The 14505-nt window shown below is 35.2% G+C and overlaps 2 protein-coding genes across 2 annotated transcripts; both read left to right on the top strand.

The window, feature by feature from the left end:
* The first annotated feature begins 8849 nt into the window (after positions 1-8849).
* Positions 8850-9697, top strand: LOC125219796 (heavy metal-associated isoprenylated plant protein 24-like). Its single transcript, XM_048121865.2, has 2 exons — positions 8850-9144; positions 9259-9697. The coding sequence occupies exons 1-2, from the start codon at positions 8991-8993 to the stop codon at positions 9552-9554; spliced, it is 450 nt and encodes a 149-aa protein (XP_047977822.1). The 5' UTR covers positions 8850-8990; the 3' UTR covers positions 9555-9697.
* Positions 9698-9800: 103 nt separating this feature from the next.
* LOC125223505 (sulfate transporter 1.3-like) lies at positions 9801-14409 on the top strand. Its single transcript, XM_048126683.2, has 13 exons — positions 9801-10666; positions 11205-11522; positions 11607-11655; positions 11737-11944; positions 12026-12200; positions 12285-12350; positions 12426-12539; positions 12617-12733; positions 12819-13232; positions 13298-13488; positions 13801-13886; positions 13977-14053; positions 14132-14409. The coding sequence occupies exons 2-13, from the start codon at positions 11217-11219 to the stop codon at positions 14273-14275; spliced, it is 1947 nt and encodes a 648-aa protein (XP_047982640.2). The 5' UTR covers positions 9801-10666; positions 11205-11216; the 3' UTR covers positions 14276-14409.
* The last annotated feature ends 96 nt before the right edge of the window (positions 14410-14505 follow it).

Raw genomic sequence — 14505 nt, 5'->3', positions numbered from 1 at the left:
TTCCTCATAGAATTTTTTTTACCCCTTTCTCAGTTGAGCATGGCGAAGCAGGATGTTGAGCCTTCAATGCACACTTTTTAGTCTAGCGAACTGAATCAAAACTAAAACAGAAAAAGACTCTAGGGTCCAGAAAGGAAAAAAAATTGCTCTGATACCACTCTGTCACGCCCGCATTTTCTAAGGATAGAAAACATGGTTGATCGCGACTAGGGGAGGGTTAAAGAAGTGGGGAAGAAAGGGGAAAAGAACACAACTCGACCATAGCTCGAAATAAAAGGAATAGCTCGAATAAAATCAGAGTATTATCTGAACAATCAACAACTCAAAAAGAATAATATCTCTTCAACACATGAACTCAAAAGAAATACTACTATTTAGCAGAAGCATTCGAGAGTAGAATAATGCTATGTATGAAGACACAACATATTCTGAACATTTGATAGACATTCTTCACATTTATGCTCAAAACCCACCGCGCTCGTCACAACTCAACCTGCACATTTTTAAAACATATGCAGGGCTGAGTACTTGATGCACTCAGTGAACTCATGCCGAAAACATTTTATAAAATTTATTTATCATGTCATAAACGAGTGACCTCGGGGTTTTTAACTTTGAAACGGCCCGAGTCACTAAAACATTTCAACGTACCATCCATCTACATCAACATCAACATCAACACCATCATCGTCAACATCACCATACTATATCTGAACATACATCACAACGAATGCGGGATGTACACTAGCCTGAATAGAGACCCACTCCCTAGTCAGACCCGAATTCGATTAAACATACATGACAAAAGTCACTTCAGATAGGTCTTATAGCATCACAAAAACATGACATGACAAACATATCTCGCATCATTTAAAAAATAAACATATTTAAGGCATAGTCTTATTTAAAAGGAAAGCCCACCTTATTTACTTATCTCCTCAAATCAACTCTTTGTTCCTACCTCAAAAGATGTGCACAAAATTTACCATTTTCAAAAGAACATGCTAAAATTAGACTTTAGAGAATAAAATATTTAATTAAAACAATTATCTTAGTTAGAAATTCTTAACTCTTATCAACGAATCAATACTCTTCATTCCCCAAAATTCATCCTCTCGGCCAAGACTTCCATGCTACTTCATCTTGTTAAATTCCAAACCACCCTAATATATAAATTCTGCCTGCCCAAACTAAAATAGGACTTCCACCCAACTTTACTATTTAAATTATTGGCCCACAAGCACTAAGACTTTCCAATTAGCAGCCTTTGAAATTGTGAAATCGGCTGCTTTTGAAACTGATCGAATAATGTGGGGTCGTGGAGTTGTAGGCAAAAATACATAGGCGGTGATCAATTGAGATTTTTTTAGCTTAATTGAAAATTTTTAGTTTAATTGAGAATTGAAATGTATTATTAACCATTCATTTTTAATAAATGAGTAGTCCAAAATTTGTCACATGAAAAATATTTTTATTAACTATGAAATGACAAAATGGTAATTTCATGGTACATTTTATTCAATAAATACTTTTTCTAATTTTAATTTTTTTAATTTTTAATTTTTAAAATTTTTAAATTTTTTTTTGTCAACTACATATACAATTCATGTCAACAACACACATATAATGTTAACTACATATACAATTCATGTCAACTACACATATAATGTCAACTATGTGTACAATCCATTTCAACTACACACATATAGTGTCAACTACATATACAATTCATGTCAACCATACACATATAGTGTCAACTACATATACAATTCATGTCAACCATACACATATAATGTCAACTATAAGTTGTTGACATTTGATGTGCGGGCTATTGACATTTGATGTGCTGGCTATTGACGATAATACCCACGAGTTGACATAATCTACTTATAGTTGACATTTTGAAAATATTATGGATGAGTGGCTGAAAATGCATCTCAATTCAATTAAGCTAAAAAATCTCAATCTAACATGACCCTATATATATATATATATATATATATATATATATATTGTGTATAGAAAATCTTGTTGATATTGGCCAAGATTTGCTCCTAGTTGAAAACTGATTTCTTTCTCCTTCTCGAATGTGGTAACCGAAAAGGGGAGTGACAAAGGGTTCAAAATTGATAAAATAAAAGATGATTTAGTCTTCTCCAAAATTGGGTTCGAAATATAATTTCAAAAGTAAGGGATTGGGCTTGGAAAGATAAATAAATGAATAATTGCTATAGGCCCAAATTATAAAATCCTTCCCTCGACAAAAGAATTAAAGGCGGAAAATTTTCAGGTGTACAAACGACGTCCTTTCAAGAACAAAAAAAAGTAGCAAAAAGTCGAGATGTTACAGTGGTTGAATTTGATTCTCCATCTGTCCCACTTTAGGAGTCCCAATTGAGTCTGACGTGCGTTTTAAAATTGTAAAGGAAAGTTAGTTAAAAAAAGATTGTGGAATAGTTTCATTTGTATATATTAGCTTTATAATAAAATGTGAGTGAAACGAGATTAGTGGAATGTGTGAGCTATTACCATTTACGAAATATTTTAACTAGGATTCCTTATATAGGACGAACTAAAATGATGGGACTACTAAAATGGGATGAAGTATTTTATTTTTATAAATTTGAATTAATTAACTATGGGACATTGTTAGATGTCCAATGTCGGGTTATATTTTATTTCTCCCTCTTATTTTACCAATTACGTATTAAAACTTGTTATTTTTAAGAGGCAGATTTTAGTACTCCATCCATCTCAAACTACTTGATGCAATTCTTTCGGCATGAGATTTAAGAAATTAATGTTTAAAGATCTGAAGATGGCTAGAAGTGCAGTGCGTGCTGTGTGATATGTGTCACTCGATCTAACAGGTCCAGAGGATTCGACTAGGCTTCGGAGGCTAGAAGATCATGAAACTATCAGAAGGGGGTCGTTGGATGCACTCTATTTCCTCAAAAACCTCAACCCACTGTACTACACCTTAGCACAGGGAAGTAAAGGATCGATCCCACGAGGACGAAGGTGTTACGAAACTGCATTTGAGGATGTTTTGGGAAAGTGGGGTTGGCTGCTGCCACGTGATTTTGTGGGTCGAGAACTTAAAACTACTGGGTCTGAGAGATAAGAAAACTTTACTCTACCTACTGGGTCTAAGAACTGAGAACGTACGGAACATGCACGACTTAGAGAAATGAGATATTTTAAAGTTATAAAACAACTGGAGTAAACTTAACCAGACAGACTTTCCTAATTTGGACAGACAAGCATAAAGTGAAAAGTAAAGACAAGTTTCCTTAAACTACCAGAGTCTGGAAAAGCATGCAGAAAAGTAAAAGGACAAAGCAGATCGTACTGACAGGGTCTGGAGAACAATGAAGAAAAGTAAAGTACATGCTAAAAAGTACTGACATAAAGCAGATCTGGTTCTAACTACCAACAACTTCATCTTCTTCGGGAATCAAACGAGAATAGCAGGTAAAACAGAGTATTGAACACCATGAAAACAGAGCAAACTTTAGATCTAAACTTAAAACGAGAAATTAAAGCCTAAACTAACAGATCTACGCTACTGGACCTAAAGGATGCAGAAACAGAAAGTAAATAGCCATAATCATGCACAACGTAAACACCAAACACCAAACACGCGAAACTCCAACTCAAATACACCACGATTCAACAATTCCAGACATCTCCATACACAAATCTCCAACCTCCAACAACAAACCAACCGATCTCAGCTCCAAACATCCAACAATCAACAATAACGAAAGCTTAAAAGCAAGAAATAAACATCAACTCAACGATATGCAACAGAAACCAACATAAACTTCCATAATAAAGAGAAATAGGTTCGAATCCAGTGGATCAAAGTCAGAAACTAAAGTTGCGAAACTTAAAAACTAACAAATACTAAACGAAAGCAAGTAAATATTGTTTCTTCGCCTTCACAAGGCGGTGTTACACAACAGCAAAATAACGATGATGAGAACCACGGTGGCCAGAATCCTCCATCTCCAAGTGCGCAGCAAGTGAAAATGAGAAATTTGAGTCTGGAACTAAGGAATGGAATGAGAGCTTAAGCTAAAGTGCGAGTAGAAGTGGCTGTCTTATTCTTCAAGGTTGAGCTCTTTATATATGTGAGGCTCTGATCCCTAGGGTATCCCTAAGGTGATTTGACGCTCTTGCCCTTGAGTAAGACTTTTAAAATGATCTGCTCATGCTCCATTCTGTTCCTGTCGCCAACTTTTAATTCTTCCAGGTCTGGACGACGACGTCTGATTTTTACTTCAATTTCTTTTCTTTTGCATCTGCCAGGTCAGGTAACAGCAACTCCTAGGTCTGGCAGATTTACTACGCACCTGAACTCATAAACACAGATCAGCGCCCCAAATGCACATAATTTTAACCCTAAACCAATGCATGAAACGAGCCTTATCAAGATCAAATAAAGAGAATAAAGTAAGAGAGAAAAGATAGAGTAATGTATAGAGAAAATAAATATTTAATGGAAAAGTAAATGACAGTATAAGTAATTTAGGACGACCCGAAATGGAATACATAGCAATTAGCTTCGAATGGACAAAGTAAACGAGTACAATTATAATCCAGAACATTAAGTTTGCTAAGTTACATTTTAAATTAATATCATAATATTATTTAATGACACTTTTCAAGATTTAATAATTATATAATTATAATCTTTAAAATAATATTCCTTCCGTCCGGCATTAGGAATCCCGGTTAGACATTTACATAAAAAGTGAAATAAAAATATTATAAAATAAAATACTAAAAAGTACAAGTAAAAACACGTCCAAAGAATAAAGCAAATAGTAATGCAAATGGGGTCCCACATTCTATTACCTCACACTCCAATTATTACAAACTCAAACATTTCTTAAAACCCACGCCCAACTCAATCAGGACTCCTAATGCCGAATGGATGGAGTATAGCAAATATAATATTACATACATATATATTTTTATCTTATCAAAAGTTGATTGTTATTTTATACTCAGGACATAGTAATATTGGACGTTCACATTATAAATAAAATGTCATCTCAACTCTCAAGTGGAACATGCGAATAAATAAAGTGACAACACAAAAGTGCAGTTTCTTTCATATAAACCCATTAAAAAATTAATTGCAAATAAGTTGTAACATTAATTCAGTCATTAAGTTTGATAACTTTTTTCTTTGAACATTAATTAGTTACGTTAACACAAATAAATGAGAGGTTGATTATTAGCATATATAAATGCAAAACTGTATCGATGAAATTCACACACAAATATTTCCCTTTTTCATATAAAAAAGGTAGTAATAGTTAGCAAACATGAAATCGTCGAGAATGGGAGATGTGGTTACAATTCTCATACTCCTTATATTTATTGTTAATTATGTAGCGGCAGAGGACTATTTCGACAGCTGTTTTCGGTCATGTTTTGACGGTTGTACTATAGGTGAAAAGTGCTTTGACTATTGTAATAATGAATTTTGTGGAAAATTTCGGAAATCGCCACCATCTTATAAATCATGGCGGTCAAAGGCTCACAAACCATTGATGTAATGATTTATATGACAAAAACTTATGTGAGGGCCATGATGATATATCGTGACACTTTAGAATGTCATAATATTTGTTTTACTTATTATTTACATTTTAGGTGTCCTACTAAGTATTAGTCCCTCCGTCCCATTGAAGATGGTCCACTTTCTTTTTTAGTTAGTCCCAATTAAGATGACTCATTACTTAAAATAAAAACACTTTTATCTCTACTTTATTCTCTCTCTCTTACTTTACTCTCTCCTCTCAACACACAAAATAAATTTGCATAAAATTTCGTATCGCCCAAGAAAGGGATCATCTTCCTTGGGACGGAGGGAGTACTATATAATCCCTCCGTCCCAAGATAAGTGACTTGTATTCCTTTTTGGAGTGTCCCACTATAAGTGACCTATTTCTATTTTTAGCAAAAAGTCATCTCTCTTACTTTATTCTCCACCTACTTTATTCTCTCTTCTCTCCTCTACTTTTCCCTCTCTCATACTTTACTCTCCCCACTTTAACTTATTTAAATACCATTCCTTAAATCCCGTGCCCAAAAGAAGTAGGTCGCTTATCTTGGGACGGATGGAGTATTATCTATTGTAATAATTTTAAATAACTTAAAAGATCACTTGTGTTGACTTTTATAGATCTTGAGACCTTGAACCTATTAATTAGCAACAGAGTTAGGTTGGAAATTCTCCGGACATCACTATGACGTAATATGTCTAAGATGGATTGCAAACTCACATCAATTATTAATGAACAACTAAACATATGAATATTTTTGTGATTATGATCAAGAGCATTAAGTTTTATAGCTTCGGGTCCTTAATATTAGTATGAATTAGTCAAATTTTGTTAATAGGGTTGAGGAATTGACAAATTTGATTTTATTGTAGTGATGCTATTGTGGAATTGTCTTGTCACATTTGTGAATAAATTGTGTAGCATCTGTAACCCTTTTTGTGTACACAAAAGAGAAGAAGAAAAAAAAAATGTTGAGTGGTTTTCATTTCACTATTGTAGTATGAAACCAAATTCTTTACATCAGAAGAAAATTAATGTGATTTATTAATTTGCTATTTAGGTCGCCGGCTCTCCATTTACGTATTTTGGGGTGTTTTTTTATGATACAAGCCTACAACCACAAGGATTATTAACAGTAGTATATTAATAGTATGTGTCTATTCACTATAAAAGTAGTACTATGTATTATTAATAGTTAAATTTTTATGTTGTGAGGTAAAAAAATAAAAATACACTTTGTAAAAACTAGGGATTGTGGACATTAAAATTAATCCAAACATCCATCTAGCACTTTAGGTTATGGTAATTTTAATTTTTAAGTATACTTCATTTTCCTTTTCTTTATAATTAATTTAGATTATGAATGTTATAAATATTTAGTACCTTGATTATGAAAAAAGTTAGTACCAAAAGTGGCGAAACGATTTTTTGTTAGGTGTTTGGTTCTTGATCAATCGTGTGGGAATAATTTTTGGTATTTTATCTTGAATATTCGTATATACAATTAATCAACTTTATATAGTACTTTATGATATACTTGAATTGACTGAAATATGCCTATCACATTTCTGACTTGTGAACACCTAAATCATAAATACCACTAATAATATTTTTTTTATACCTAAAAGATTATCATTAAGACTAGCAAATTTATGAATTAAATAAAAATTAAACCCAATTTAATTACCATCTTTATAGCTAAATGGAAAAATATAGTAGTAGTAGATTATAGGCTTTGACCTTATGTGATTTGTAAATGTGATGAGCTATTTATATATTATATTGCAAATAAATAATGAGTGTATACAATACATAGTTCAATGTTCTAGCTTATAATGTCGACATAATATTTTTAAATATAAATTGTAAATTATGTAAACGTGACATTTCTGCATACTATATACAAAACAAAATAAAATATGGAGTAAATTGATATAGTAGCATTTAGCATATTTATCTTTTCCTTTTTAGAAATATCCTCTCTTTTGCCACACCGCCCTTTCGAAAACCGACAATCGCGACGAATATCTTATAAAGATAGTCCTCACCTGGTAACCGTCCGATCATCACAGATCTCCACGTGGCAGAAGTGATCCGATGCCACGTGCCGGAGATGAATCTATTTCTTTATGTTGATGGCGAAGTAAAACCAACTACTACTAGTATTCTATCGACCCCAAATTCTTAGTGGCTAAGGCAGTCAAGTCCCATTAGATTCTACTACTGTATTATTAGTAGTACTACCTTTTTCTTCTGTTTTTTTTTTATCAAATTTGTAGTATGTGTATGGTATATTATTCTCTCTATCCCAACTTTCACCTAAGATTGACACATATTTTTTATTAGTTTATATTTATATTTTTAAAATAATAAAATTAATTTTCTCTCTTTAATTAATATAATTGAACACTTTTTCTCTTAAATTCAAATATTCAACTCTTTTTCTCTTTCCATTTAATACTTACACCAACATATTTCTTTTCCAATCAAACATATTGACCAACAACTCCTAAAATCAAATGTGTCATTTAAGCCGGGACGGGGCGTGTATTTTTTAATTCTTGACTAGTGCTATAGTTTTTAACTTCTGAATTTGAGTTTCAATAAATAACTTTGAATTAAAATTTTTTTGGTAAACCTTTTTCTTATAATTCGATTGAGTGATATAGACTTCCGTAAAAGGTTATGGTTATTTACGGTTGTAGTATTCACTTTGTGTTATCGATAAATGACAAGCAAGGTGGTATATAATGCAACTCTATAACACATCTATAATTTATTATAGTGATTGTTTTATTTTGAGTGATACTATGATGGATAAATGAAAACAATCCAAATTCAGACATTGTTACTATAGTTGCATAAAAACTAGTAACGGTTATTTTTCACTTAATTAGTTTTTATGCAACTTACAACTAAAACATTCCACAAACTACAAATATGGAGTACATATAATTACATACTACACATACGAGGCCACATAATCCATAATGAAAAATGTTGAATAAAATCATAATTTTCCAACATATATCCTCATGACTCATTAGATATAGAAAATTGTTCATTCCATCAAAATACTTCATGCAAACAATACCCATATAAATTATTCTACTAATAAATTAAAATAATAAATAAAAGAATCTCATGACTTGGAATGTAGGCCAAATATATCCAACTCTAGATTTTTTAATTTTTTTTATAAAAAAAGTAGTAACATTTTCATGGGTCCTCAAATCCTATAAAAAGACATGCAAAGACAACTCCATTTTCACCAACACAAAAATCTCAATGTTTCATTGAAAACAATTTTGATACCCAATTTCCAAAATCCCTCCAAATTTCTTTCCTCAACCTATTAGTTAAACAAAGTGAAATAGTACTTTTGTTAGTAATTAGAGAAGAAGAAAAATGGGAGTTGAAGGAACATTTGATTACATAGTTGATTTGATCAGCAGCACAAAGAGGAAGAAGAGAAAGCAACTCAACACCGTTGATCTCAAAGTTAGAATGGATTGTGAAGGCTGTGGAGAAAGAATAAAAAATGTCCTCTCCGGCATGAAAGGTAGCGTCTGCTAATAAATGTCTCATTTTTCTGTTTTAAAATTTTCATCATTATTATATGTCTTATTTCATTTTTACTATACGTTTTTATTGAAAAAATGAAAAATTGTTGCAGGAGCAAAATCAGTGACGGTGGACTGGAAACAACAGAAAGCAACGGTGTACGGATTTGTGGATGCTAAAAAGGTGTTGAAGAAGGCGAAATCGACTGGGAAGAAGTCAGAGCCGTGGCCATATGTTCCGTACGGCCTCATCGCGCATCCCTACGCTAGCGGTGTGTATGACAAGAAGGCACCGGCCAATCACGTGCGCGGTACCGACGAGCCTGGTGTCGGCACCTTCAACCCGGTCGAGGAGAAGTACGCTCTCATGTTTAGCGACGACAACCCCCATGCTTGCGCGGTCATGTAGGGTTTTTGTTCGGATAGCAAAATGCTTGTGTTTGAATCCGAATCTTGATATATATAGACATGTATCGGGTCGGTCCTAAAATTATTAGGGTCGATTATAATATATAGTGTGTTAATAAATACTTGGAACTTTAAATTTACAAAGTCTTTAAATTTACCTAAATTTTACTATAAATTACTACTATTACACAAAAAACATCTACTACTAATAATCTAAATCACTTAAATATCCATAATTCAATAAAACATTTAACCATTGTTAAAACAATTCAAACATATCTTTATTTTGTGTTGATGGAAAAAATTTCAATGTATGTGATTTGTTGTCAGAGTGATAACCGATGTATCTTCTCATTATTCACCTTGATAAATCCTCTAAATAGGAGTATATTACAAAAAGATTGACTTGTACAAAAATTAAATACGAATATTGGTCTTAAATGTAGGAATTTCACACAATAATCCGTCCTAATACAACTACAACTACAAAAAATCAAGAACATGACCGTTTCAAATCATAATTCAATATCATTTTCCATCTACATGCATGCAAATAATATAGATTTATTTCAATTGGCAAAATTATTATAAATAGATGCTGGCAATCCTTCATCCTCGGATGTTGCAGTTGAACAAATTCCTCACTCCTTTTCAACGTCTTTACACAGATAGATATCTTGCTGCTTCACAACACTATTACTTAATCGATTCCCCAAACTCTTGAATCTCCCTTCCACTTTTCAACAAAAAGCTGAAATCTTTGGAGAAATTTGTCAAGAAACCAAAAAAGCTGAAATCTTTGGAGAAATTTGATCAAGAAACCAAGAGGGCTTGTTGCATGGTTCAAAGAAGCAATAAAGATTTTATCTTTGATCCAAATTGTTGAGGCCCATAATTTTTTTTATTAATAATCTTGATTGCTTTTTTGGGGGGGCTTGATTCATTGGGTGAGAGCAGCCAATTTGTAGTGTTTCTTGAGGGAATTTGATGTTGCAGAATGGCCCTTTGAAGATGGAGTATTTATTTAGTTGCCTTTTTGCCCTTAGGTGGGATGTGGGGTTGCTATTCTAAAAGCCCTTCATTCACTTTGTGTGGTTTTTGAACATTTTCTTGGTGAGAATTTATATTTATAGTAAAAAGATTGTATTAGTTCTTAAATATTGTACTCCATATTGATAAAATGTGCATGCATCACATGTTTTTTCTTTATTTAATGAATGTTGAGTTTTATTTGTATCCACCATCACATGTTGATTTTGGACTTTTAGTGTAGCTTGTTGAGCATCACTTTATTTGTACATTTTGTGATGTAATAAGATTTCTACCTAATTCTATGATGTTTCTATAGATTCACATTAGAAATTCTTGCAGTGGTGGATCAGTGAGGGTTTAAGTCCTGTCCTCTCCACATAAAACATGAATTGTTCAATGATTGTGGATTTAGGTTCAAAAAAGAGGTAAAAGAAGTTGTTAGTACGTAGAAAGTGTTGAAGAATATGAGATGCAAAAAAGGGTTTAAATCCCTTTTTAATTCAACACTTTTGATAAGCAAAATTTGGTGTGATTTTGAGTTTATTGATATTTTTGCATTTTATTAGGCCACAAATTTTACATTTTTGATGATTTCATTGCTGCATTTGTGTTTGTGTAGTCTGTTATCTTGATGGGAGATCCTAACAAGAAGAAAGAAGAAGAAATGGAGGGGTCTTCGCGCCATCCGTCGCTGCCATACAAGGTCGGCATTCCTCCAAAGCAGAAGCTGTGGAAGGAGTTCTCCGCAACTCTCAAGGAGACGTTCTTTGCAGACGATCCTCTTCGCTCGTTCAAGGACCAATCGGGACCGCGCAAGTTCCTCCTAGGAGTCGAGGCTGTCTTCCCGATTCTCTCGTGGGGCAGAGGCTACAATCTTAGCAAATTCAAAGGGGATTTAGTGGCAGGGCTCACCATTGCCACCCTCTGCATCCCTCAAGTATGTAGCAACTCATAAACGCGCCCAATCATTATCGTTTGCATCGTTTTAGTCATGTTTCTGTTACTGAATTTGCAACAACAGGACATTGGCTATGCCAAGCTTGCAAATTTGGATCCACAGTATGGCTTATGTGAGTGGCATTTATTTGTCGAATTCGCGCATTTTTCCTTCAAGTTTTATGTGATGTGACTAACTTTTGATTGTTGTGAAGATTCAAGCTTCGTCCCGCCTTTGATCTACGCTTTGATGGGGAGCTCGAGGGATATAGCCATTGGCCCCGTTGCTGTGGTGTCTCTGCTGTTGGGGACTCTGCTGCAAGACGAGGTTGATCCCGTTGCCAACCCTCTCGTGTACCGTAGGCTGGCTTTCACCGCGACTTTCTTTGCTGGGATCACACAAGCCACCCTTGGCATTCTCAGGCAATCAAATTTCTATGGCTTCCTTAACTGAAAGTAACCGATTCATCGACTGAATGTCGTGTGCGTTGTGCGTGTGTGCAGATTGGGATTCTTGATTGACTTCCTCTCACATGCTGCCATAGTTGGATTCATGGGTGGTGCTGCTATCACTATTGCTCTTCAACAGCTCAAGGGATTTTTAGGCATAAAAAAGTTCACCAAAAACACAGATATAATATCTGTAGTCAAATCTATCTTGAGCTCAGCCCCTCATGGAGTGAGCCTCTCTCTCTCTCTTGCTCGCTTGCGCCCTCTCTCTATCGTTGATTTGCAATTGCTTATGTGAGTTGTGTTTATGCAGTGGAATGTGCCTACTATTCTCATTGGAACAAGTTTTCTGGTGTTTCTCTTATCAGCAAAGTATATTGTAAGTTTTTGACATTCGGCTTTCTAAGCCACGAACGAACGTCATTGGTGTTTCTAAATCACGGTGCTTATGCAGGGGAAGAAGTACAAGAACCTCTTCTGGATAGCCGCGATTTCTCCCCTCGTCTCAGTGATCCTCTCCACCTTCATCGTCTTCGTTAGCAACGCTGAGGAGAAGGGCGTGCAGATTGTAAGGCCTCTTGTCGTTCTGTTTCTATTGTGATGAAGCCTTGTGTTAATGAACGCGTTCGCGTCGTTGGAAAACAGGTGAAGCATATTGAGAAGGGCATAAATAGGCCTTCTGTTGATGAGATTTACTTCACCAAGGATTATGCCTTGAAAGGCCTTAGGATTGGGATAGTTGCTGGCATGGTTGCTTTGACGGTGAGTTTATGTCTCGTTTTTGTGATTTTATTTGATTTTTTTGAAGATAGAATTACAAGAAGTTTATACCCTTTTGATTTTTTAGGAAGCTGTTGCAATTGGAAGAACTTTTGCTGCAATGAAAGATTATCAGATTGATGGAAACAAAGAAATGGTTGCTCTTGGAGCAATGAACATAGCCGGTTCGATGACGTCCTGCTACGTTTCTACAGGTTCATTTTCCCGGTCGGCGGTGAACTTCATGGCCGGGTGCCAGACGGCGGTGTCGAACATAGTGATGTCCATCGTCGTGCTTCTCACGCTCCTCTTCCTCACCCCTCTCTTCGAGTACACGCCGAACGCCATCCTGTCGTCCATCATCATCTCGGCCGTCATCGGCCTGATCGACTACGATGCGGCGATCTTGATATGGAAGATCGACAGGTTCGACTTCGTGGCCTGCATGGGGGCCTTTCTTGGCGTCGTGTTCATCTCCGTCGAGATCGGCCTCCTGATCGCGGTAAGTGGTTGGGTCGTTTGGAAAAAAAGGGGTAATCCTAATAGCGTGCGTTCTCGTCTCGACAGGTGTCGATTTCGTTCGCCAAGCTGCTATTGCAAGTGACTAGGCCAAGAACAGCCCTACTTGGGAAGATCCCAGGCACAAATGTGTATAGGAATATACAGCAGTATCCAGAGGCAACTAAGGTTGCTGGAGTTCTCATTATAAGACTTGATTCTGCTATTTACTTCTCAAATTCAAACTATATAAGAGAGAGGTAACTTGATTTTTTCGTGTATTTGCTTTTAGTACTCTGTCGCGTATTATTATTGAGTCACGTCTAGTTTTTGCACCTACTCTTTGGATGGTCATGTGGGCCTACTCTTTGAAATTTTTGGGCCTGTCCAAGCTTCAGTATCATGCTGTACTATGTTTCACCACTCTAGTTGTGCTGCTTTCAATATACCGTCGCGTATTTTCAGTATAACAGCTTATTGCACTACTTGTGCTTACAAGACTTTTAGCACCTTAAATATCAATACTTTGTTGCGTATTATCAATAAAACGCATCATCCTACGTCTTTTGCAGGCTACTTAGGTGGCTAACAGATGAGGACGAGCTTCTCGGTGCCACATGCCTCCCTAAAATCCAGTTTTTGATCGTAGAAATGTCACGTAGGCTTTTCGCATTCGTCTCTAACTTTTTGGCTTCTAATCCTTGGAGTTGATCGATATAATATGTTTGTTTTCCCGATGCTGTTGCAGCCGTCACTGACATCGACACGAGCGGGATCCACGCCCTCGAAGACCTGCACAGGAGCCTGCAGAAGAGATCAGTTGAGGTAACTAGGCTCAACTTGATAGAAAAAATTTAGGGCTAATTTTCATAAATTTTGAACATTTTTTTAATATTTGGACAGCTTGTTCTTGCAAATCCTGGGCCAACTGTGATGGATAAATTACACGCATCCGACGTGGCAGATTTGATTGGTGAAGATAGGATTTTTCTGACAGTGGCTGATGCAGTTCAGACATGTTCATCCAAGTTTAGTGACGAAGTCTAGTGAGACTATTGTTGGGTGTATCTACCTTAATTTCGGTTAATCGAAGAGACTAATGTTGGGTGCAAACACTGTACTGAACTGAAAAATCAAAAATCCAATCAACACCAAAAGTATGAAGAATCGAAATTAAGATTTACGAACTTGTGATGGCCTTTTTGTCTTAAAAATTCTTTGAATGAATGATTTGTAGCGTATGAAATTGATAATTTTAATTCTCACTTGTTTTCAAT

The sequence above is a fragment of the Salvia hispanica genome, chromosome 1, assembly GCF_029641045.1.
Source record: "Salvia hispanica isolate PSC_SH4W2 chromosome 1, Shi_PSC_v1, whole genome shotgun sequence".
Taxonomy (NCBI): Eukaryota; Viridiplantae; Streptophyta; class Magnoliopsida; order Lamiales; family Lamiaceae; genus Salvia; species Salvia hispanica.
Note: the sequence above shows the minus strand (reverse complement) of the source record. Positions and strands in the feature narration are given on the sequence as shown.

Excerpts from the sequence above, each read along its gene's own strand:
- LOC125219796 (XM_048121865.2), top strand. The coding sequence starts at position 8,991 with ATGGGAGTTGAAGGAACATTTGATTACATAGTTGATTTGATCAGCAGC. Across the intron at positions 9,145-9,258 it reads TGTCCTCTCCGGCATGAAAG|GAGCAAAATCAGTGACGGTG; the intron begins GTAGCGTCTGCT and ends AAATTGTTGCAG.
- LOC125223505 (XM_048126683.2), top strand. The coding sequence starts at position 11,217 with ATGGGAGATCCTAACAAGAAGAAAGAAGAAGAAATGGAGGGGTCTTCG. Across the intron at positions 11,523-11,606 it reads CCACCCTCTGCATCCCTCAA|GACATTGGCTATGCCAAGCT; the intron begins GTATGTAGCAAC and ends TTGCAACAACAG. Across the intron at positions 14,054-14,131 it reads TGCAGAAGAGATCAGTTGAG|CTTGTTCTTGCAAATCCTGG; the intron begins GTAACTAGGCTC and ends ATATTTGGACAG.